The sequence below is a fragment of the Numenius arquata genome, chromosome 2 (genome assembly GCF_964106895.1).
Source record: "Numenius arquata chromosome 2, bNumArq3.hap1.1, whole genome shotgun sequence".
In the NCBI taxonomy this organism is placed as follows: Eukaryota; Metazoa; Chordata; class Aves; order Charadriiformes; family Scolopacidae; genus Numenius; species Numenius arquata.
This window is the reverse complement of record NC_133577.1, coordinates 129,989,390-130,013,531: the sequence shown is the minus strand read 5'-3', so window position 1 is coordinate 130,013,531 and position 24,142 is coordinate 129,989,390. Positions and strand designations below refer to the sequence as shown.

Sequence of the window (24,142 nt, the reverse complement as noted above, 5' to 3'; positions counted from 1 at the left end):
TGCATCACTCTTTCGAAAATCTATTTGAAAACCAGTGGTTGATGCTGCCATTACTGTTCTGAGTTCCCCTAATGCCGACTCTGGGCTCAGTGTCACAACACACACGCAACAGATCAGTTTGATTCGCTAAACAATTTATATCTGTGTATTTTCATGAGGATGAGATACGGGGGGGTTTCAATCAAGTACTATAGTCAAGACTTCAAATACGTTTCTGGTTGGTGACATGTAAACGTTGCGAATTTTCTAGGACTGGAGTTGCCTTTATTAACTCTGTTGCAACGAGTTCAATAGCTCTTTTCATCTCACCCTCTCAAATGGCTGGGAATGGTTTATTATGGTTGTTCGATCTTTTTGCAGCTTGGTAAATAGATGCAGTATTTAGCTTTATGGTATGTCCAGTGATAAAGAAGCATTATCCTATTGCAGAAAAGATGGAGCTTTTAGCTGGAAATTGGGTGCCTCACCGGCTGGTGGGGAGAAGGATTTTCCTGGAAAAAGGGTTCCTTAAAAACAGAACAAAACTAAACAACCAACAAACAGAATCCTTTCCTTATTCGTGTTATATTTTTGATATATTTTCATAAAGCTTTTGAATTAGTTGTATATAAGGCTCTTGAATTAGTTGTATTTTGTATGATTCAATGATTAGTGATACTAAGGCTTTTGTGTTCTGATTTTGACACTTCAATCTGAAATAAAATTCTGGAATTTGTAACGAATATTCATAATTAGGTGTTTTAAGAAGCAGATAATAACGTATTACAGTGAGTGTTCCTACGTCCTCTTAAACTACGTTTGGAAAACGTACCTTTGCTCTAAATTTCCTTCCGCTCTCTGCAGATTGAAACAAGAACAGATGTACGTGCGGGACGAGTTTGGCAGACTTCTGGAACGAGAAAGGATTTCTTCTAATGAACATTTGACTCGAGCCATTCTTCGCGAGAGAGCGGCGACGGAAGAGGAGCGGCAGAAGGCACAGCGTTTTGTAAGTTCAGAAACTTTTATAAACAGCTCAGAGTTTTCTTCAGCACATTTCAAACTATTGGTAGAAGAGGAAAGCACATCTCTTCTTGTTATTTGTTTTTTTTTTTTTTTCTTTATAACTAGTTAATAGTACGTAATTTTATTGTGTTTCTTTTTTTGGGGTCAAATATCCCTGTCTTAAGAATAGCTGATTAGAAGGAGCCTGACCTTTCTGAAGGCTGCAAATATAATGTGTATTATTGTCTGTGTATAATATTAAATATCTTTTTTTCAGAGGCTGGAAGGGTAATATGATAGTTTAGGTCTATTTCCTAAATTTGGTTATTCTCTAATAAGAAGTTACAGAATACAGGAGGACTTTTCTAGAAATTAATTACTTCATATTTAAAGGAATTCCATAATATTTCTGGGCTAGAAATCTGGCTAACAATAAGAATTCAAAAAGTACTGGTTTTGAAGTCTTTTATGTGCTAGAAAACAACAACAAAAAGTCTGACTTTTGATGATTGTCTCAAACCTTGGAACCAGCTGAGTGGAAAATTCTGTATCAAAGAATCATATTTCATGAGGGCTGCTGTATAAAACCTTCCTGACAGGGAAGTTGTGAAATACATCTGGCTGTTTTCCTCTGAAAACTGACATTATGTATTTCAGTCCATTTCAAAAGTCTGGCAGATTTATAACTTCTTATATATAGCGGTTGTTTCCTATATCGAGTCTGTATTGACTCTTCTTTAAAACAATAATCTTTATTCTCTGAGGTACCAATATGCCTGTTTTTCAAATGACTTGAGTATAAAGAGTAAACAAATTGGTATTTTTAAGAAAAAAAGTTTAAAACGCTTACTTGAGCATTCCTGTCAAAATTAATGGGATTATTTATGGCAGCATCTATATAAATATTTGTTTGGCCCTCTGTACCTGAAACAAAATCAAAGCTTTCTAAGGTTTATTGGCTGGTAACGTCATAAACCAATCAATTCAATAAGCAATAGCTTTATTTATGTTGCTTAAGTAAAAAAAATCTCGTGCCCGTGTTATTTTTCCAAATCACAATTTAAAACCAAATTTCACTTACACCTGAGTATTAATAACTTTTGCAGATGTTTCCCAATGCTTTTTCACCTCCATGGTAATTGTTGAAGAATAATTACAGCGTGGTAAACAAATGTTTAATATTTTGTTGTTTTAAAGTATTTGGTAACAAAAGAAAATGGAGAGGAATTATGACCAAGGTACAACCTTTGCCTTATGCCTTAAACCCTTGGATTCTTAATATTGTGCAGGAGGGATAAGGGTGCTGTGGCCTCAACCTAATGAGAAGCTGAAGATTTATAATGGGGAATATTATTTGCATAATTACCAGGGGGTTTGCGTCTTTCACTTACTACTGTAGGTAGCACTGTGCTTTCGAGAAGCACGTGATGCCTTTCTCATCAGCCAAATGCTTGAGAGATTTCCTGTTATGGATATCAAACTGTTTTTTTCAGTCATTACGTCAATTTTATTGTTAATATTGCTTACTCTAGAATAGCACTGGAACAGGCCGCCCAGGGCAGTGGTGGAGTCACCATCCCTGGAAGGATTTAAAAGCCGGGCAGACGTGGTGCTGAGGGATATGGGTTAGTGATGGTTTTTCTCAGTGTTAGGTGGATGGTTAGACTCAGTGATCTGAAAGGTCCCTCTTTTTCTGCACTGCAGTTCACCTCCTGTTGTGTCGTGTCAGTGCGGATGTTGTGGACTGAAGCACACGCATTACAAATCCGTCCTGGAGCTCTTTTTCCAATGCAGACGTGCCCACGATCTGCTTTATAGCTTGACTACAAAAACAGCTGAATTGAGGAGATCGCAAACTGTGTATGGAGGGCAAGTTGTTGGGGGAAGAAAACGTAAACTTCTTGAACTGGCCTTGCCACCAGAGAGAGTGTTTTTTTACCTTTAGCTTTACTTAGAGCCGGTTTTGAGACATGACATTTGCAAAGTATCTCTGAGTGTTTTCACTGAGGGACAAAGTGCACCGTGTGCTTCAAGTCGTACTTGAGAACTTTCTTTCTTCCATACCTTTACAGAATCACAGAATCGCCTAGGTTGGAAGGGACCTTTAAGATCATCTAGTCCAACCTTAAAAAAAACCAAACAACACCAAAAAAAACCCCCAAAAAACCCCACCACCAACAATAAACCATATTCCCGAGCACCATGTCAACTCGTCTTTTGAATATCTCCAGGGATGGTGCCTCAACCGCTTCCCTGGGCAGCCCATTCCAATGCTTGATAACCCTTTCAGTGAAGAAATTTTTCCTAATATCCATCCTAAATTTACCCTGGTGCAACTTCAGGCCATTTCCTCTTGTCCTATGGCCTGTTCCTTGGGAGAAGAGACCTACCCCCCCTGGCTACACCCTCCTTTCAGGGAGTTGTAGAGAGCGAGAAGGTCTCCCCTCAGCCTCCTCCTCAGCCTCCTCTTCTCTAGGCTGAACACCCCCAGCTCCCTCAGCGTTTCCTCATAAGACTTATTCTCCAGACCCCTCACCAGCTTCATTGCCCTTCTTTAGCATGTGTATATATTCTTTTCTGCCCATCCTTCTTGAAGGAGGACTTCATAATAAATTAAGTCTGTTATTTCAGTCTAGCCATAAAGAATTTTTACCTGGAGCACTGTGCCCAGCTTTGGAGTCCTCAACACAGGAAGGACATGGACCTGTTGGAATGGGTCCAGCGGAGGGCCACGAAAATGATCCGAGGGCTGGAGCACTTCTCCTGTGAGGACAGGCTGAGAGAGTTGGGGGGGTTCAGCCTGGAGAAGACTCCAAGGAGACCTTATAATGGCCTTCCAGTCCCTAAAGGGGGCTTATAGGAGAAATGGGGAGGGACTCTTGATCAGGGATTGTAGCGATAGGACAAGGGGGAATGGTTTTAAACTGAAAGAGGGGAGATTTAGAGTAGATACTAGAAAGAAATTCTTTCCTGTGAGGGTGGAGAGACACTGGCCCAGGTTTCCCAGAGAAGCTGTGGCTGCCCCATCCCTGGAGGGGTTCAAGGCCAGGCTGGACATGGCTTTGAGCAACCTGGTCTGGTGGGAGGTGTCCCTGCCCAGGGCAGGTGTTTGGAACTCACTGGTCTTTAAGGTCCCTTCCAACTCTAACCATTCTGTCATTCTATGAGTACCTGTGCGGTCCTCTTTAGCAAAGACCGGTGCAGTTGAAGGCCCCGTACTTCTGAGCACTCCAAGAATACTTATATTATGTTTTACTCACGTAGGCAGCAGACCTGTCCTCCTTTGCAGGGTTTATTATTGGAGATCTTGGCTGCACATCCAAAAATTGTGGTTAGTTGAGTTGGGCATAGTCTTGTTGAGTGGCTTTAAATGTGGTAGCTTTGCCATAAATAGCTTATTGACGTTCCATCACTTGAGTCATTATGTGAGTCAGGGTAAGATGTAGAGAATATGGAGTAAAAAAATCAATAGTTATCCAAAGTGCAGAGGACCTGTTGTATTTCCATCTCCTTATAATGACCTGGAGTTTACTGTTAACGTATTTTCTTCACTGTCTGGACTGAAACGAGCTGTCATTAAGACCCTATATGTTAGAAAATGGTTTTATTGAGCTGCCAATGACATTAAAGTCTCATTTCCCTTTGAAGAGGCACAGAAATATTGTTCTGTTCATTTGCTGTAACCATAACATTAAAATTTGATTATTGCTATCATTAGAAATCTGTATCCATACTAATATAATTATATATATTTTCCCATGTATTGTTTCAGGCTTTCATTGAGGTACCTGTTAGAGAATGAAATCTGTTGTTGCTGAGGTATTTTTTAGTTTTGTAAATTATTTTCTACACAAAAAGGCCTATTGATAAATTCTGTGTTCAAAAAATCAATTTGCTAGAAGTATCCTTATATTAAAAAGCACTTTTTTGCACCTTGGGTGAATGGGCTAATCAGATTATTGGATATTTTTTCCTAGCTAAATCATATTTGAGATGTATAATTCTTCTTTTACTTTTCTGAGCGCTGAAATCAATAGACAAAATACTTTTCCTCGTTATATTCGAGCTGAAGTGTGTTGAGTTACGTTCGGAGCGAATTGGACCTATTGCCGTAATTGAATACGTATCGTTAAAAAAGAGCGTTTCGCTCTTCTGTGTCTCAACTCCTTAGATGTTTTCCCTGTCATCCTTGGGTGGCTGCTCCTCGTCGCTACCTCCTTGTGCTAAAAATGACCTTTGCTTCAGCGTTGCATTTATTTTTCCTGTCCTCAATTCATTAGCTTTGTCAAGAGGAGGTCCCCTATTTTCCATAAGCAGATTATATTCTGACCCTTCCTGCTCTTTCCAAACGGTCTTGCTCTAACTGTATTTTAAGGATGACTTCACTAGAAAATACCGGGGGGAAGAATTACTAAATGAGTTAAGGCATTAGTTCTCAAGAGAAAAGAAGTCTGTTTACAAACCTGCGGTATTTATTACATACCTCATTTACCCCATTCATCATTTTAATAGAAAAATGAATCTTTTTAGATGATTCTGAAATAATTTGAGGTAAACTACATAGCCTGAGGCAAAACATGATTGCTTACCGGAGGGAAGGCCAAGCTGTTTCTGAAAAGTACAGTATGATTGGTGACTATAATTTACAATTTATGATAGTAAAAATAGTGAAGACTCATATTTGAAAAGTAGACTTAAGCTTTGGAAACCACATGGTACAAGATGAAATCTAGCGACAGGGGTTTTGTCTCGTGTTCTTCAGTTTTATCGTTTAGAAAGTAGACATTTCTCTTGAAATCTCCTTGAAACTAGAGATTTTTAGGAGATTTGTCCATAAGATCTCTTTCTTATATGTACGTGGTTCTTTTTTTGCCGTGCATTGTTGTTACTGCTATTTTGAAAGAGCAATTTTGTGGTAGCAAACGGTCTTTTTGCATTAGTGCTTTGTGATGGGCAAAAATAATCCGTTTGGCTTTGTTCATGTTGTAGAAGACGGGGTGAAAGACAAGAACGGAGGAAGAAGTTAATTTTGGGTATTGAGGACGCGATCAATCTTGGCTTTGTTTGGTTTTGTTTCGGGGAGAGGGGTTTGGTTGCTTTTTAGAGAAGGAAGCGGGATACAATAAAGAAGGAATTTACGTTTTGAAAATACTCAACTCCATTGCACTGTACGTGTTCATCTTCGTTTGAATAAACACAATATCGTGGTTATGGCTTATGTCTCTCCTGACACACGTTTCTTCTCTCACTGACTCTCTCTCCTTCCCTCTCTGGCATTTCCACTGTTTTGGGGTAGGAATCTGTCTTTCTTCCTTTTCTGGGATGTTAAATAGATGATGTGAAACTCTACGGTAAGAAAAAGAAGCTGTTTCTGTGCAAATAGAGATCAATAATGTTTTTTTTCCAGCAATGCAAGAAATGGGACTTCCTACCAAATATTTGCGAATTATGAATGGTTTTCTTATCTGGACAAATATATGTGCTGGGAAGAAATGGTAAAGACCCATTTGAATGTCTAAAATTACTTTATTAATAAGAGTGAACAATTTTTCCCCCGCTTGATAGAGTTAAACAGTAAAAACCATTTAAAATAGCCTGTGGGTGATAGTTCTCTTTGTGCTGTAGGTTGTAATCCCGGTACGATCTCTGTCACGTGAACTGTTAAACAAATGTTTTATTTCATCCCTGAAACCGTGAACTAGAATGAGGAGTCGCTTACCTGTACCTCCCTTCTGTCCCTTTGCAATGTCCGTTCTCACATATAAAATAGTTGTTTCAATGGAACAATACAAATATCTTTCTCCTTCCTTCAGTTTTTCGCTTGGCAACATGTTATAGACTTTTTTTTTTTATTTTAATTTTTCGATGTAATTGTTAATTGTTTTTTTTTTTTAGAAAAAGTCAAAGTTTCACAGATAAGAAAAATGCAGTAAAAATAGAAAATTCTGAAGGCAAGTAAGGTACATACAATGAGCATTTATTCTCTTTAAATATTTCTTTTTGAAAGGTGAGAGGAATGTGTTTTGATAGTCAAACAGCATTTAAAAGCATCTCTTTTTTTTTTTTTTTTTTTTAATTCTTATATGGCAAAACCCAAGATATTTGACAGAAGCAAAATTAATCGCTGTGTTATCTCACCATCCAGATGAAGATCTAGTGCTTTACAAAGCCTGATGCTCCATCAATTTGTTCTTTCGGTTGAATTCAAATTGAGTTCATTTTTATAGATTCACCGCATAATACTCTCCTCTCTCCTCCCTCATTCATTAACCAATTTGTTCTTGCTACTCCCTTTTTATCGAATGGCTAACGAAATTGCCATGCTATCTTTTCAAATGAATATCATCATTCCTTGTCACGCATGGGCAAAAAGTAAGCGTATTAATCCTTTTTACATATACCTTCCCTTCTTCCAGAGAGAAGACCCCTTTCTGCCCTCAAGATATCACAAAAAGAATGTTTTAAATAATGTTCTCTTGAAGTTTGGAACACAGTACTTGTATGTAAATATTCTGATCCAGGCTCCTTTTGATTATTTCTGGACCTTTGGAGCATGTACACCCTGCCCGTTGTATGACACAACAAAAACCAAATTGAAGGATTGTCAAGAGTTGTCCTTCTACATGACGCGGTACAAATACACGCGATGGGTTAAAATATGTTCGTTCGACAGAAGCCTTGAAACATAACATGGGCAGTCTCCTCCATTGCAACAACACAGTTTGCTGGGTCTTGAGACTCTTGTTCTGATTTTCATTTAATATTTGTTTACTCTCAGGTTTGGTTAATTTTGGCTTGGCAAATAGTCCCTTTAGAGGACTCCAGTTATCTTTCTTCCTTTGGGTTGAATTAGAAGACTTACAAGAAGAAGGGTTGTTTGGGGAGAAAGAAGGGTGGAAATTAAGAGCAATTTGTTTTACTAACAACCACCTGAACAATTAATGAAAGTCCTTATTTCATGATAACTTTAACTTATCTGAGGACTCTTCACTCTGTAACGTGGATATTTTCGGTAGGAACACCAGCTGAAAGAAGGGGACCAAGCCATTGAAAGAGGGCAGTTTGGAAAGGATCTAGCCACCTATGGATAAATTAGGTAGTTTTATTTTGTAGACAACCCTTTTATTTTTCTTTAACTCCCCTTAATTTTGTATGCCTCACCTTTTATTGAGAGCGGTTGAGAATCTGGATACTGAGTCCTATTGACAGAGCCTGTTGAGCAGTGAGTGGGATTTGTGCTTCTGACGTCTCAGAAATCTTGGAATAATGGAAAATTTCTTACCCCTGGGAGACATGTTGTCTCTGTTTTCCGGGCAGTTTTGTGGTGATAGTATTTCTTGGGAATGGGGAGAGTGGAGGGAGGAGGAGAGGAGGAAGAAATCTTCAATTTCCTTGTGATTAAGGAGAGGAATAGACTTAAGCCCCACCAACTTTCATATTCACAATTATGCCCAATGTTGGGTTTTAAAACTGAGGGTAATTAAGGGTGAGACGCTGGTAGGTAAATAGTTAATTACATTTACATTGTTTCATTTGGGATGACACTTGTTGTTCTTGGGGAACTTGATAATGTGGGTGTCCATTTTCATCTTTGGTGTCCTACTTGAAGCTCTTTTGCATTCAGGAGTCCCACTGCCACTCAACTTTACATCTCTTTCTGATTTAGATAATTATCTTATTGAGTATAAGGACAAAAGCTTTTTTTTTTTATGTCTTTTCTTCCATTGCATGCTTATTTTGTAGTACTATTAATTAGGGAATTAATTAGGAAACCTGTACTGGTTTCCTCTGCCTTAGGTGCTATAAAGCATGGAAGTGACCTTCCAGCCTTCATACTACCAGGGAAATGTCAACAGAGTATTTTTCCTTATCCGTTTCTGGAAACTTAAGTCTGGTGCTGTGTTTGTATGAGGGAGAGAGAGAAAATATAGTTTAGGAAAGCTCTGTTAAATATCTTCAAACAAACAAGAAAGCACTTTGACTTTAATGTCGGTAAGGCCGAAGCGAGTGAAAGAACCATCTACATTATCAGCATTTGCAACAATGATGTCATATCCTTCTTTAACCAAAACACAAACATAAGCGATGACTGAGACATTGTTATAGGTTTTCTTTTTTAATACTTTTCCTGCTCTTTGTGCACTTTGACATATTCTTCATTTATTAGTATAATATTGGGTGACTTGTGTTTCTGCTATGAGTTACTGAAGTAGTGAAACTTCAGTGTCTCTATAGGAGGACTAAGTGGTGACTGTGAAATACTGTTCTGTGCCTGTTTTTTCCTCCCTCTAGTTGAAATACAGTTTTTAAGATTGAAAAGTTCAGTTGCCTCTCCTTGTCCATCAGCTTCTAGTCTTAGTTACCGTATTTGCTTAGCAAAGACCCTACAACAACATAGTGGATGGCGTAATGGTCTTCTTCAGGAAGAAATGACTTAACCTCCGCTAAAGAGAACAGTTCTTGAGAATTGTGTATCACAAGTTAGAATGAAAAGTGATCAAAATGTGCCATCTTGTACAATTACTATTAGCGTTCTCATAATTGTTGCCATAGCTTCACTAACGGGTCCCAAGATACGCTGGATGGTTTAAGGCACTTGAAGTAGGCTAATACTTACCCTGGTAGAGTTGATGATAATCTGAATTCTAGAAAAGGCCTACTGATAGGGAATGGTGTTGTGGGAAAAAAGGAGAGAGGTGACAAATTAAAAAAAAAAAAATAAAAAAAAATCTCAAATTTTGATGTAATTTTAAGTTTCCATATCTTCTCCTATCAGGGTCCCACTAGATGTCTGGAATATTTTGAGATACTTGAATGTTGTAGCAGAAGGTGCCAATGTATCTAAAGCAGGTATATACAAACCCGGTTTTAGAAGGGTATTTTGGAGAGAGGGTGAGGAAAGAAAATGTAGTGATAGGACAAGGGGTTATGGTTTTAAACTGGAATAGGGTAGGTTTAGATTAGATATTAGGAAGAAATGGTGGTGAGACACTGGCCCAGGTTGCCCAGAGAAGCTGTGGCTGCCCCATCCCTGGAGGGGTTCAAGGCCAGGCTGGATGGGGCTTTGAGCAACCTGGTCTAGTGGGAGGTGTCCCTGCCCATGGCAGAGGGGTTGGAACTCAGTGGTCTTTAAGGTCCCTTCCAATCTTAACCATTCTATGATTCTATGAAAATGGAAGGTCATGGATAAGTCTGTGGAGTTTGTTTTTTTTTAATATAGATGTTAAGAAATTTTTTCAGTCCTGTGATGTATTACGTGTCTGATCTGTTCTGTGGTAGGTGTGCCAGTATGTGCATGGAGGAAAAACCAGTTCTGCCTCCTTTTTCTTAAAGGAGGGAAGAGTTTAAAGTATAAGGGTTGATCAACTGGGAATGTTCATATACCATTTTATTCTGGTAATAAAAATTATTCTTTTGATAGTACAATCCTCTGAAGACTGAGGGCCATTTAATTTCTCTGTTCGCAATAGCACAGCGTGTTATCTCTGTCGTGCAAAGTGCAGTGGAGTTTGTAGCTGGAAATTCAGTCTCCTTCCAAGACATGCTTATGCTGTGAGGACAGGCTGAGAGAGTTGGGGGGGTTCAGCCTGGAGAAGAGAAGGCTCCGGGGAGACCTCAGAGCCCTTTCCAGTCCCTAAAGAGGGGGGCTTCAGGAAAGCTGGGGAGGGACTCTGGATCAGGGAGGGGAGCCATAGGATGAGGGGGAATGGTTTTAAACTGGAAGAGGGGAGATTTAGATGAGATCCGAGGAAGAACTTTGCTGTGAGGGTGGTGAGGCACTGGCCCAGGTTGCCCAGAGAAGCTGTGGCTGCCCAATCCCTGGAGGGGTTTTAAGGCCAGGTTAGATGGGGTTTGAGCAACCTGGTCTGGTGGGAGGTGTCCCTGCCCATGGCAGGGGGGTTGGAACTGGATGATCTTTAAGGTCGCTTCCAACCAAAACCATTCTACGATTTTATGACATGCAGTGATGATAGCCTCTGTATGTACGATGGGGTGTGTGTGCCAGTCTCTCTTTCTCTGAGGTTGTGTATTTGGGGAATCTGACATGTGTGACTGTGCTGCTCCAAATAAATAAAAAACCACCAAATTTTGATTTATACAAGTAATGCAGAGAATTCAAGTGAAGCCATTTTCTTTTCAGGAGATACTTCTCACTTCGAACTACACTGATTTCAGCACGTAGTCTACAACTTCATATTTTTTTCTTTAGAATGAATTTTGAAAGCAGAAACTAGTTTCAGCTGTCAAGTCTGCTCCTTAAAAAATTATCATAGGAAAGATATGGGAGAAGTTTGTCAACCTTCATTTTTGGGAAGCCGTGGCACAAGAAGATGATAATACTTGCCTGTCACATCACTTCTCTGTTAATATGGCTGATACTTGTAGTTTAGTTGTGAGCTTGGAAGATCCAGCTGTCTGTTCGCGTGGTAAGATACTGCATTGTCTTTTTTCGTAGATGGTTGAATTCAAAACACGTTTGTAAATAAATATATAAATAAAAATCCATTACTTCTCATTTTCCTAATTATCATGCAGATAAACAGTGGGGATCATAACATTAGGATAAGTAAGTGGCTTATGATTTTGCCTCAGAGAAAGAAACTCTTGCTGTTCCCTCTTTTCCCCCCTTGGGCTCTGCAGAGGTAATAAATGAGCAAGTCCAGAGTAGTTTATGATGGATAGTTAATGGTGCTGTGCCGGAGCCAACAGGCTTGTTTCCGCAGCAGCTGTCACAATTCATAGTCATTAGCATACCTTTAATGGTTGCATTTCAAAATACTTTCTACGAGGGCATTTAGCATTCAGAAAGGAAAAAAAAGCCATCACCTTGAAAAAGGAGTTTTAGGTGTAGGTGAATGTTGTTGGCCAAGTGTAATGTTGGAGAGTGTGAGCATGAGTTGGAAACTATTGAAGGAGGTAAGTACAGGTTGACTTTCAAAGTCCAGTTGTGACCACGAGTCTGTGTTTAAGCCTGGGAATAACCCAACGAAGAGCCTTCTGCACCATTTTGTTGGGTGACTTTGAAAAAACTCGGAGGGAAGAGAATGACTGTATGCAACAGCCATAGCCGAATCATTATCTAGCGGGTAACAGAGCTGAAGGGCTACCAAATATTCAAGTCCATGACAGCAAACTCACAGCCATGGCTCAATGTATCAGCTGTTTTGCTGCAAGAGAAAAAATACTTCTGTAGAATATCTATCAGCTTTTCTTTTAATGCTTCTGAAGGTAGGCAAGAGGGACGACGGAAGGCAGGATAATGAGTGGGTGTTGTTTCTGCCTTAGTAATGGGAGACCTTCTAAGAAGTACTGAGATAAGTAGGTTAGTTGGATCTTTGTTTTACGTTGTAGTAACTCATGTAATATTTTAATTTTCCTTCTCACTTTTATCTGCCTGTTTGAAGAGTGGGGAAAAAAATAATCATAGTTATTTCTTTTGAAAATAATGATGTTGGAAGAAGATATGGAACTTGAGAAAATGATTCTTTGAACATGCTACCTGCAAGTGAGCTATTGTACAGCAGAAAAATAGTGCCTATTGCTTTCTTTTGTGGTTTGGCATGTCTTAAAAAATAATTTTAAGTTTTTATATGCATGGACTTGACCTTAAGGCGAAAAAGGAGATATCAAGACAAGCCTTCATTTATTTCAAGCAGATTTTCTTGCTAGTCTGCGTTGTTTTCCACTGCTGCAAATTTTACTCCCACAGTCCCGATTGTTTTGGAGGCTTATGGAAAAATGAAGCTGTCCTTCCTAGAAGAGAACATTGGCTTTCTGCAGTAGACCAGTAGGAAACTGGAGATCAAGATCCGTCAAGTATAAATGCAGTTAAGTAGTTGTAGCAAGAAAAGAGGGTGACCGGATGATTGGTGTGAGTCAGTGTGGCAGAGGTGTGCGCTTGTCTTGAAGTCAGAGAGAACTCACAACCCTGGAAGGATCTTTCAAAATCTGTCAAATGCTTGACATACTTATTTTGTTGATTTATTTTAAATTTCTTTTCTATGATCAGTCCTGGTATATTAGGGGACCAGACCCATGTAGCCTTGAGGAGTAGGAGTTGTCATACCGGAAGATGAGAAGGAAGTATCCTGAAGAATCATAGAATGTTTAGAATTGGAAGAGACATTAAAGATCATCCAGTTCCAACCCTCTGCCCTGGGCAGGGACACCTACCAATAGAGCAGGTTCCTCAAAAACCTGCCCAACCTGGTCTTAAACACTTCCAGGGATGTGGCATCCACAACTTCCCTGGGGAACCTGTTCCAGTGTCTCACCACCCTCACAGCAAAGAATTTCTTTCTAGTATCTAGTCTAAATCTCCCCTCTTTCAGTTTAAAACTGTTCCCCCTCATCCTATGGCTCCCCTCCCTGATCAAGAGTTCCTCCCCATCTCCCCTGTAGGCCCCCTTCAGGTACTGGAAGGCCATTGTAAGGTCTCCCCGAAACCTTCTCTTCTCCAGGCTGAACACTGCCAACTCTCTCAGCCTGTCTTCATAGGGGAGGTGCTCCATCCCTCTGATCATCTTCGTGGCCCTCCGCTGGACCCATTCCAACAGGTCCATGTCCTTCCTGTGTTGAGGACTCCAAAGCTGGACACAGTGCTCCGGGTGGGGTCTCACGAGCGCAGAGTAGAGGGGTAGAATCACCTCTCGCGACCTGCTGGCCACGCTTCTGCTGATGCAGCCCAGGATGCGATTGGCTTTCTGGGCTGCCAGTGCATATTGCCAGCTCATGGTGAGCTTCTCATCCACCAAGACCCCCAAGTCCTTCTCCTCAGGGCTGCTCTCCAGCCATTCTCCGCCCAATCTGTATTTGTGCCTGGGATTGCCACGTCCCAGGTGCAGGACCCTGCACTTGGCTTGGTTGAACTCCACCATGAGGTGGAACTTCATGGGCCCACCTCTCCAGCCTGTCCAGGTCCCTCTGGATGGCATCCCTTCCCTTCAGCATGTTGACCACTACACACACCTTGGTGTCATCAGGAAACTTGCTGAGGGTGTGCTCTATCCCACTGTCCATGTCTCCGACAAAGATGTTAAACAGCACTGAACTGAAGTCTGTGGCAGTACATATTGATAGTGCTAACGCTGATCAACATTAATATTTTATTGGACAAAGCAGATTCTGAAAAAAACTTTTACGAACAGCGTTTGAATAGTTTTTAGAGTGAATATTACGAATTTCTGTATTGTCATTATTGCCCAGTTTGAAAATTTGCCAGTTACACGTGCTCCGCCACTCGAGAACTCTTGACTACTCGAATTTTGCTTTACTAGTGCACACTATGTTTTTGTGTGCGTGACAACACTTTTGGCTGCCCCAACAAGTAAATCTGTCAGTCTGTTAGGAGTGATAAGATTGTAAAATCTCCTAGAGGTGGTTAGAGTTACTTTTGGAGAGTGAAAAAAAAAATTACATAGGTATCGTGAAAGATTAGGCTCCAGTGACTTTTAGTTGGGTACGCAGATCCAGTGATCTCATTTGATTGTGTTGGTCTTCATTTCTCTACTCTGAACTTGCTTTGTAGGGATGGGATATGAAGCATTAACTTATCTGAAAGCACTGTAATTTCCTTTTTCACTCAGTATTCCATTTGGGTTGGTAGGTTTCCTTTTCGAGGCCCGTAGCATCCGTTGGACGTGGAATATAACGGAAAAAGCTGTGTATAATTATCAGGGAGTGCTGACGGTCTGGTGCCTGAGAAAGTGTAAAGGTGATAAATAAGTTAGATTTAAAGATTGCATAAACACAGAGTTGAGGCTGAAGTTCAGCAGATAAGAAACACCAGATAAAATAACTTCTGAAATCAGGATTTTGCTGTGTTACTAGTGTTTTGATGGAGCTTACTTGACTGTCATTTTCTCTATTTTAAAAAAACCAAATATTCTTCCTTCTCCTTTTCATCTTTCCAAAGTCCCATGAAAAGAAAGATATTTAAGGTGAAATATTAAAACAAATATTACTGTTACTCCATGTGAACAACTGGAGAAATGCAGGGCATTTATCTTCTTGTGTCTTCTGTAACCTTTACAAGTTGTCCCGGAAACAAAGAGTTGCCTTGATAGTTGGGAATTCTGAGCCAATCTGTATTATGTATGGAATCATATTTGGGGTTTAATTATTTTATTTTTTTAAATGTGGCTATTTCTTTCCCAAATTCTGTTCTTAAATTGTTTTCTTAGACATCTGTTTCTGTCTAAACTTTTCCCAATGACCCAGTTCAGGTCTTCTGTTTCTTTCCACCTCTGCCAAATCCTGTGGCTCCCTCCTGCTCTTAGTCACCCCTTTTTTCGGTTTTATGTCCTTCTTTTTCTTTTCTTTTTTTTTATTCCTACATTCAGCTCTTTCTCTCTCCCTTTTTTCTCTCTCTGCAAACAAATCTTCCTCACCTGTCCCTTCTGAACAGCCGGTAGCCATCAACAGCCCCGCTTCAGGCATGGGATTAGTCCCACCAAGTTTCAGTAATGGCAACCAGGTTGTGGAGGCTCTGTAGAGTGGAAAATCTTAGAATCACCCAGAATCACAGAATGATATGGGGTTGGAAGGGACCTCTGGAGATCATCTAGTCCAACCCCCCTGCCAAAGCAGGTCCATCCAGAGCAGGTTGCACAGGAACGTGTCCAGGCAGGGTTTTGAACGTCTCCAGAGATGGAGACTCCACCACCTCTCTGGGCAGCATGTTCCAGGGCTCTGGCACCCTCAAAGGAAAGAAGTTCCTCCTCATGTTTAGGTGGGACTTCTTATATTCAAGTTTGTGGCTGTTACCTCTTGTCCTGTCCCTGGGCACCACTGAACAAAGACCGGCCCCATCCTCCTGACACCCACCCTTTAAGTATTTATAGGTATTGATCAGATCCCCTCTCAGTCTTCTCCAGACTAATGGAGGAATGGAAAGTAATATTATTTTATGGAGAGGATGACACAAGGCTTTTGTACAGATGGCAGAACAGTAAGGGGACAACTACTGCTCTTCCTGATAGCTTTCAGTGTAAGTCTGATCAATAAATTGGAGGAAAAATACAGGCATTCAGTCACAATTACTCACAAAATAAAGTTTCACTGGCAGTTCAGGTTTACTTTCAAGAGTGTGACGGTTAATTATGCAGAGGATGAACAAATCTAAATAGGGGAATCTCCAGTCTATGCTGCCTTAAAGGCTTAGGATTTAGATTTTCTTCTGTGTACCGGTCTTGCTATAAGCTTTTATCCAAAGTATCGCTGCAGGGTTCAGTGGCAAGTAGAGCTGCGTTTTATCTCTGCTGCATTTGCAGCTGGTTACAGGTCTAATCAGCTGCGCCAGAACTTTTCACCCTTGGATCTCTTCATAATTGAAGAGAAATAGATACTTTTAGGATGTGATTCGGACCTGTTTCAGATGTCAACTTTATGATGAAGTGGATTATCTTGTAGTACAAGTGTCCATTTCCTTGTATATGACTGTCTGGGCTTGAGGGGCTCTAGCTGAGATGTCTACCCAATAAGACAACAACATCTTACTCAATTAAGATGATTTGCACCCAAAACATAAATGTTATAATGATACCCCCATTCATGTCACACAAAATATGCTGATAATAACTTAGAAAATGAATCATAATGAACTCATTTCATAATGAGCCCAGTTCTGGGCTCCCCAGTTCAAGAAGGACAGGGAACTGCTGGAGAGGGTACAGCAAAGGGCTACGAAGATGATGAGGGGCCTAGAACATCTATCTGATGAGGAGAGGCTGAGGGACTTGGGTCTTTTTAGTCTGGAGAAGACTGAGGGGGGATCTGATCAACACCTATAAATACTTCAAGGGTGGGTGTCAGGAGGATGGGGCCAGTCTTTTTTCAGTGGTGGCCAGTGACAGGACAAGAGGGAATGGGCACAAACTTGAACAGAGGAAGTTCCATCTAAACATGAGGAGGAACTTCTTTCCTTTGAAGGGGGCAGAGCCCTGGAACAGGTTTCCCAAATCTTTCCCAATCTTCCCAATCTCTTCCCAAATCTGGAGTCTCCTTCTCTGGAGACATTCAAAACTCGCCTGGACACATTCCTGTGCAACCTGCTCTGGGTGGACCTGCTTTGGCAGGGGGGTTGGACTAGATGATCTTCAGAGGTCCCTTCCAACCCCATAGCATTCTGTGATTCTGTGAAAACTATTCCCACAATGTGTGTTTTGCTATAAAGGGTCTTCTTTGTCCTTAATTTTTTTCTTAGAAAACTTTGCCTAGTGAAACCACATGGAGAGTTGGTGTTGATCAGCCCAAAGAGAAGGCTCTGGGGGGACTTTATTGTTGGCCTTCCAGTACATGGAGGCGGCTTATAAGAAAGACGGAGAGAGACTTTTTACCAAGGCCTTCAGTGACAGGACAAGGAGCAATGGTTTTAAAATGAAAGAGGATAGATTGGACAAAAGGAAGACATTTTCTATTATGAGGGTGGTGAGACCCCGGCCCAGGTTGCCCAGAGAAGCTGTGGCCGCCCCATCCCTGGAGGTGTTAAAGACCAGGTTGGACGGGGCTTTGAGCAGCCTGGTCTAATGGGAGGTGTCCCTGCCCATGGTAGGGGCTTGGAACTGGATAGTCTTTGAGGTCCTTTCCCACCCAAACCATTCTATGATTCTGTATCAGAACACATTTATTCTTCATAATCATTTGTGAAGAACTGGTGGGAGTTTGTGGTTTTATACTGTATTCATTTTTCCTTTGTGATGTATAGTACATTCTGTAGTTTTAGTTTTTTAAGATATTAACTATTTGGTGTTAAAATCCCTTTTGTCCCATAGGTAACCACAAATTTCTACTCATCCATGTGTTCCTCAAGACTGGAGCACATTCTACAAGATTATGGAGTGAGTGATTATGACTATGGGGGGAAGTAAGAGTTGATCTTAGTGCATTTTCCCACGGTGGTGATTTTGATGTTACAGCATCAGGTTGTGGGTATGGTTTGGTACGAGGACTTCCCTTAATTTCTGGAGGATCTGGCAACAGTCCTGTTATTTACTGGGATTTCATGCGGTTCAACTGCGTGTTCTCAGCAGGATGCTATGACAGCGCTTTAAGAAAATAATAAATAGGTGATATAAGTAATTCCTTTAAGTTAGAGGTTATATAGAATGATTTTTAAAATTGTTGCATCTGTCACAGATGTAAATGGGTAGAGGATGTTGCTGAGTGGGGAGCTGGCAACAAAAAAAAATCAGAACTTGTACTACTAGTGAGAAGAAAAAAAGCTATTTTATACTCCATTAAACTGTTACCCATCATAAATAATTTATGCGCAGCTTGCTCTGTTCTGTAGCAAAGATGATAAACTAGTCATTTTAGGAGCATTTTAATGAATAGAATAGTTTTCCTGACTTTCTCTGTAACAGAAACCCCGTTCCTCCAGTATTCCCCTGCTCATTATATGTATGTAACTGGGTTAAATTATAAAATACATTTAAAAGTGAGTAATAGAATCATAGAATCGTCTAGGTTGGAAGGGACCTTTAAGATCATCTAGCCCAACCATCAACCTAACTCTGATAAAAAAAAGAAAAAAGAAAACCATACAAAAAAAAACCCCACATCACTGAACTATGTCTCTAAGCTCTATGTCAGCCCGTCTTTTGAAAACCTCCAGGGATGGTGCCTGAACCGCTTCCCTGGGCAGCCCATTCCAAGGCTTGATAACCCTTTCCGTGTAAACATTTTTCCTAATATCCATCCTAAACCTCCCCTGGTGCAACTTGAGGCCATTCCCTCTTGTCCTACCACCTGTGACTTGGGAGAAGAGACCAATCCCCACTTCTCTACACCCTCCTTTGAGGTAGTTGTAGAGAGCGAGAAGGTCTCCCCTCAGCCTCCTTTTCTCCAGGCTGAGCAACCCCAGCTCCCTCAGTCTTTCCCCATAAGACTTATTCTCCAGACCCCTCACCAGCTTCATTGCCCTTCTCTGGACCAATCCAGCACCTCAGTATCTTTTCTGTGGTAAGGGGCCCAAGGGGGTAAGAGTCCTTGAGTCCTACTTTATGAATTCCACAAGTATCTAGGAATGGATTGAAAATATATATAGTTTTGTTCATTTTACTTAGTGTAATAAATTTATATTGGTTATTGGCCTGGATCAGGAACAGCGTGGTGAGTAGGACTCAGGAGGTGATCGTCCCCCTGTACTGGGCACTGGTGAGGCCCCACCTCGAGTGCTGTGTCCATTTTTGGGCCCTTTACCACAAAAAAGACATTGAGGGGCTGGAGCGGGTCCAGAGAAGGGCAACAGAGCTGGTGAGGGGTCTGGAGCACAAGTCTTGTGAGTAGCGGCTGAGGGAGCTGGGGGTGTTCAGCCTGGAGAAAAGGAGGCTGAGGGGAGACCTTCTCGCTCTACAACTCCCTGAAAGGAGGGGATAGCCGGGGGGGTTGGTCTCTTCTCCCAAGGAACAGGCGATGGGACAAGAGGAAATGGCCTCAAGTTGTCCCAGGGGAGGTTCAGATTGGATATTAAGAACAATTTTTTCACTGAAAGGGTTATCAAGCCTTGGACTGGGCTGCCCAGGGAAGTGGTTGAGGCACCATCTCTGGAGGTATTTAAAAGACGGGTTGACGTAGTGCTTAGAGACGTTGTTCAGTGATGTTTTTTATCAGAGTTAGGTTGGTGGTTGGGCTAGATGATCTTAAAGGTCCCTTCCAACCCGGACAACTCTGCGATTCTGTGATTCCAATTCTGTGATTTGTCTCATTACCAAAAATGTGTAAGCACCTCATGTAATGTTATGAGGATATCTGTAGTCCTAGACTGGAATATTCATAGTTTTTCCAGTTTAATATAAATGTTTAGATAATGCGTAACTTTTCTCAGTCAAAGATGCAAAGAGGTTTTTAGCCTGAGCCTTTTGTATTTTTAAATGTCCTTTGTCAGTGAAAATTTCTTACTTTTTCATTAATTTAAAAAAAAAAAACCAAAACCAAAAGAACAAATACAACAGCATTGTAAAAGCTGAAATTGCTTGGAGATAAAAAGAAAAAAAAAAATCTTTTGGACTAAAGCTTTTGTGTAATACGGAATTTTAAAGTTAGATTTGACTCGGATTTTCCGAATTACGGATAACTAGCTCTATATTCAGACATTTACGTTCATCTCGTACGGTGCTTGGTGCTTCTGAACACGTAACTTGTGTATTTTACTGAAATGGGCTACACGTTCGGAACATCTAAATAGCTGAAATTGTACTTCACTTAGAGTTGCCTCATTTGCTTTTGATAATGAAAGTATAAAATGTGATATTCCGAACAGGTAACGGTCTGTTGAGACGAGTGAGTCAGAGCCTGGGACTGGTATTTCAGTAACGCCGCTGGATTTAAGCGTGAATCCAGAGGGTGCTGTCAGTAGAAATTACGTTTCAGGTTCAGGTTTTGATAGTGTGAGTTCAGCCTTTAACTTATAACCGAAATTCTGTTAACTTTTTTTTTTTTTTTTTCGTTTTTCGGCAAACTGAAATATTTTCAGAAAGAAGCTTCTTTCTGATAATTAATTTTTCCTGTTTATGCTCCTACGCAAAATCCAGTGCCCGATCCTTCCCCGATACTGCTGATGGAACAGTTGATGCTTCTGTGTAATACCATTTTTATCTATTTACTGTTGAATTTAAAATGATGGCACAGATTTTTCTGTGTGTGTGTGTTCTTCAAAATATTTTTGAAAAGGGTTAGTGGGTCTTAGTAATATAAGTATCGCCTTAAACTTGTTCTGCAATAAAATAATTAATCAAGTAGTTTCGGTCTCTGTGAAAGAGAACGAACTAATTATCTCTCAGATTTCTTTCTGTTCTTACCTGCTCCTTTAAAACATTCTAAACTTTGCAGATTGGATAAAATATTGCCGAAAATAGTTTCTAGAGAATTAATTTGATGGTGCTCTGCCAGGAGATTACTTTGACAAGGAACTGTCCTCTGACAAATTAGTGATCGTTCCCTTTATGTAGTACATTGCAGAAACAGCAACCGCCATATTAAATCTTAATCAATAACAATGTTTCACTAATTACGGGAGCGAGTTTATATATTGGATAAATTGCTGTTTGTAAATGTTGTATTATATTAACTAAAACAGCTAATTACCAGCAGCAGAATAAACATAAGGTTTGCTAAAAGCTTCCATCCGTAGCTTGGAGCAGTCGCTGCTGCCTAATATTTCAGTCAATGTGGAAAATAAGGTAATGACATTATAAATACATTTATAATGCAGGACAATTTCTTCTAAAATGCATGTAAGTATTATTGCTTTACTATGAAATATGATTTATTTAATGCATTTCAGCCCCCATAATATTAAGATATAATTGAGATGGGGGGAAAAAAAATTGCATGCAGTCAGAGTCTGCATGAAAGTGAATCATGGTCTAAATTGCTTGTAATTTTAAAGGCACTTAGGGGAATCGTGAAGTTTATATAATGCAGTCTTTGGTTTGAAAAATGTGAAGAAAACAATCGTCCAGTCTTTCAAGTTTTATTTGACTTCAAATATTTTTTTGTATGCTAATGAGAGTCTCGCTCAGAATGAATAAAGGGAAAGGCTAAAATTTTACACCTATGTCACGATTAACAACTGAATCCAGATCTGTTGAGAGATGGACAATTAGAGTGAATATGCAGTAAAATAGCAGAGGGTAGTGTGTAATTTGTGTAATTTGGATAAAGCCACTAATAGAGCCATGTGAAGGGAATGAATGATAACACAAATGATGCCGATGATCCTAGACGGGAATTATTTCAATGGCGCTGGGAATTCTGATGATTATTGCTTTCAAAAGACTGAAAATCACAGGTCTCAGCTTTATGGTTTAATTACCTGCTAAACAATTGCTGGTGATTTCACTAAATCACAGAGCTCCCAAACAAGAACACCAGTAACTGCAGCTACGCCTGAACAATTCCAATTTCCCTGATAATGGCCACCAAACTGTGTTTAGCCAAAAAAACCTGTCAGTTTGAAAGAAACAGGTAGTGTACATTATCATCAAGCGTGTAGGTTGGGCCAAAGATGTAATACAGAATTCTTAGTAACCCATACTTCGGTGGTAAGGTTCACTGGATTTCCACAGATGATAAAATTAGTGCTTGTAAAATAAAGCTTTTTTACTTTTTTAAGATATGTAATAATTAAACGTCTCTTGAAGAAATGACTTCATGCTTCTAAGACATCTGTAATTTCTTCTGTCAAATATATTAATAATTCCATAGAATATAAAACATGAGGACGGGGCTTTGAGCAACCTGGTCTAGTGGGAGGTGTCCCTGCCCATGGCAGGAGGTTGGAACTCGATGATCTTTAAGGTCCCTTCCAACCCAAACCATTCTATGATTCTTTATGCCATTGCACATAATCTCAGTTGGCAGCCAGAACATCATAGGGCTGAAGCTGAAGTGGGAGGTCAATAGACAGAATCACAGAATGGTGGGGATTGAAAGGGACCTCTCCAGATCATCTAGTCCAACCCCCCTGCCAGAGCAGGTCCACCCAGAGAAGGTTGCGCAGGAACGTGTCCAGGCAGGTTTGGAATATCTCCAGATATGGAGACTCCACCACCTCTCTGGGCAGCCTCTTCCAGGGCTCTGCCACCATCATAGGAAAGAAGTTTTTCCTCATATTGAGATAGAATTTCCTGTGTTCCAGCTTGTGCCTGTTGTCCCTTGTCCTGTCACTGGGCACCACTGAACACAGACTGGCCCCATCCTCTTGCCACCCGCCCTTTAGATATTGCTCAGTATTGATGAGGTCCCCTCTCGGTCTTCTCTTCTCCAGGCTGAACAGCCCCAGGTCTCTCAGCCTTTCCTCATCAGAGAGATGCTCCATTCCTTTGATCATCTTCGTAGCCCTCAGCTGGACTCTTCTAGCAGTTCCCTGTCCTTTTTGAACCAGGGGGGCCAGAACTGGACCCAGTGCTCCAGATGGGGCTTCACCAGGGCAGAGCAGAGGGGAAGGTGACTTCCCTCAACCTGCTGGCCACGTTCTTTTAATGAAGCCAAGACGTATCATGCCCATCACTGACCGCTTGGAATCACGGAATTGTCAGAGTTGGAAGGGACCTCTAGAGATCATCTAGTCCAAGTCCCCTGCTAAGAAGAGAACAGACTCTGGTCTCTTTGGCGAGCATCTTTTTCTAGATCCTGTAATATCAGTGAAGAAAGTTAGAGGTTTCCTGCAGCTCCTTGTTGTTTCCCCTTGCTAGAGGTGAGCGTCCCTCACCAACTGGCCTAGTAGCGATTCATGCCAGCGCTTCCCTAATTTGCTTCGGGCAAAATCCATTTGCTGAGATAGTTTAAATGAATGGTGTGAGCTGAGGTGAGTCCCCCGCCGCGAGATTCACAGGAACAACTCCTCCATGGCCACGGCAGTGGGATCAGCAACCTTTTCAATGGGAGCAGGTGCACCTGGAAGATGATGTTGAGTCTCATCTGACCCAAATTAATTTAAATCTCTTTGAATGATTAATTACTTTGTTAGTAATACAGGGCTGGAAAATTCTACGAGCCTTTCTAATATTAACTCCAGATTACTGGATGTAATCACTTTTTTAATAAAGGAGAACTTTGAGGCTGGCGAACCGCATTGGTTTTATTTTGTTTGATTAATTAAAAAAACATGGTAAGGATGAATAATAAACATAAAGAATTGGTAGCTTGACTGAAAAGCCACAACTCCCTTGCCTCTGTGTACTTCCTCTACGCCGTTGCCAAGAGATTTTGTGAGGATTGATTAAAATAGTTTGAAACGAGGCACTGTCTATAGAAGTTCAAAGTAATTGGTAGAAGTACTTTTATTAATAAAGAGAGCTTCCATAGAATGAGTTCTATCTTGGGGGCTCTCAAAGGGCTTTTACAAGTTAAATATATAATTAAGTATATTATCTCATGCTATTCACAGAAATTTTTTTTTTTTTTTTCTGTGGTTGAACACAGTAGCAATTTACGGTGTGAAGATCTGCTGTGTGAAATTTTGCTGTGAAATGAGAAAAATACAGTACCAGTATTGTTGAGATTCAGTGTACCGAGATGACAGGAAGAAGACGACCAGTGTAAGCTCGGCCTAAAATGAACCAGCAGCACGAGCTTTACCCAGGCAAGGCAAGTAGTGCTTTCAGAATAAAAGGACATTGAGTTAACATCCATTTTCCATGGAGCTTTAATGACT

The 24,142-nt window shown here is 40.6% G+C and overlaps 1 protein-coding gene across 2 annotated transcripts in view; it reads left to right on the top strand.

Moving 5' to 3' along the window:
• Positions 1–24,142, top strand: part of CHCHD3 (coiled-coil-helix-coiled-coil-helix domain containing 3) — a 186,571-nt gene that overhangs the window by 56,835 nt on the left and 105,594 nt on the right. For both annotated transcript variants that reach the window (XM_074144641.1, XM_074144642.1), the window contains exon 4: positions 844–988. In XM_074144641.1, coding sequence (XP_074000742.1) covers positions 844–988 — 145 coding nt within the window. The remainder of the gene's footprint in view (positions 1–843; positions 989–24,142) is intronic.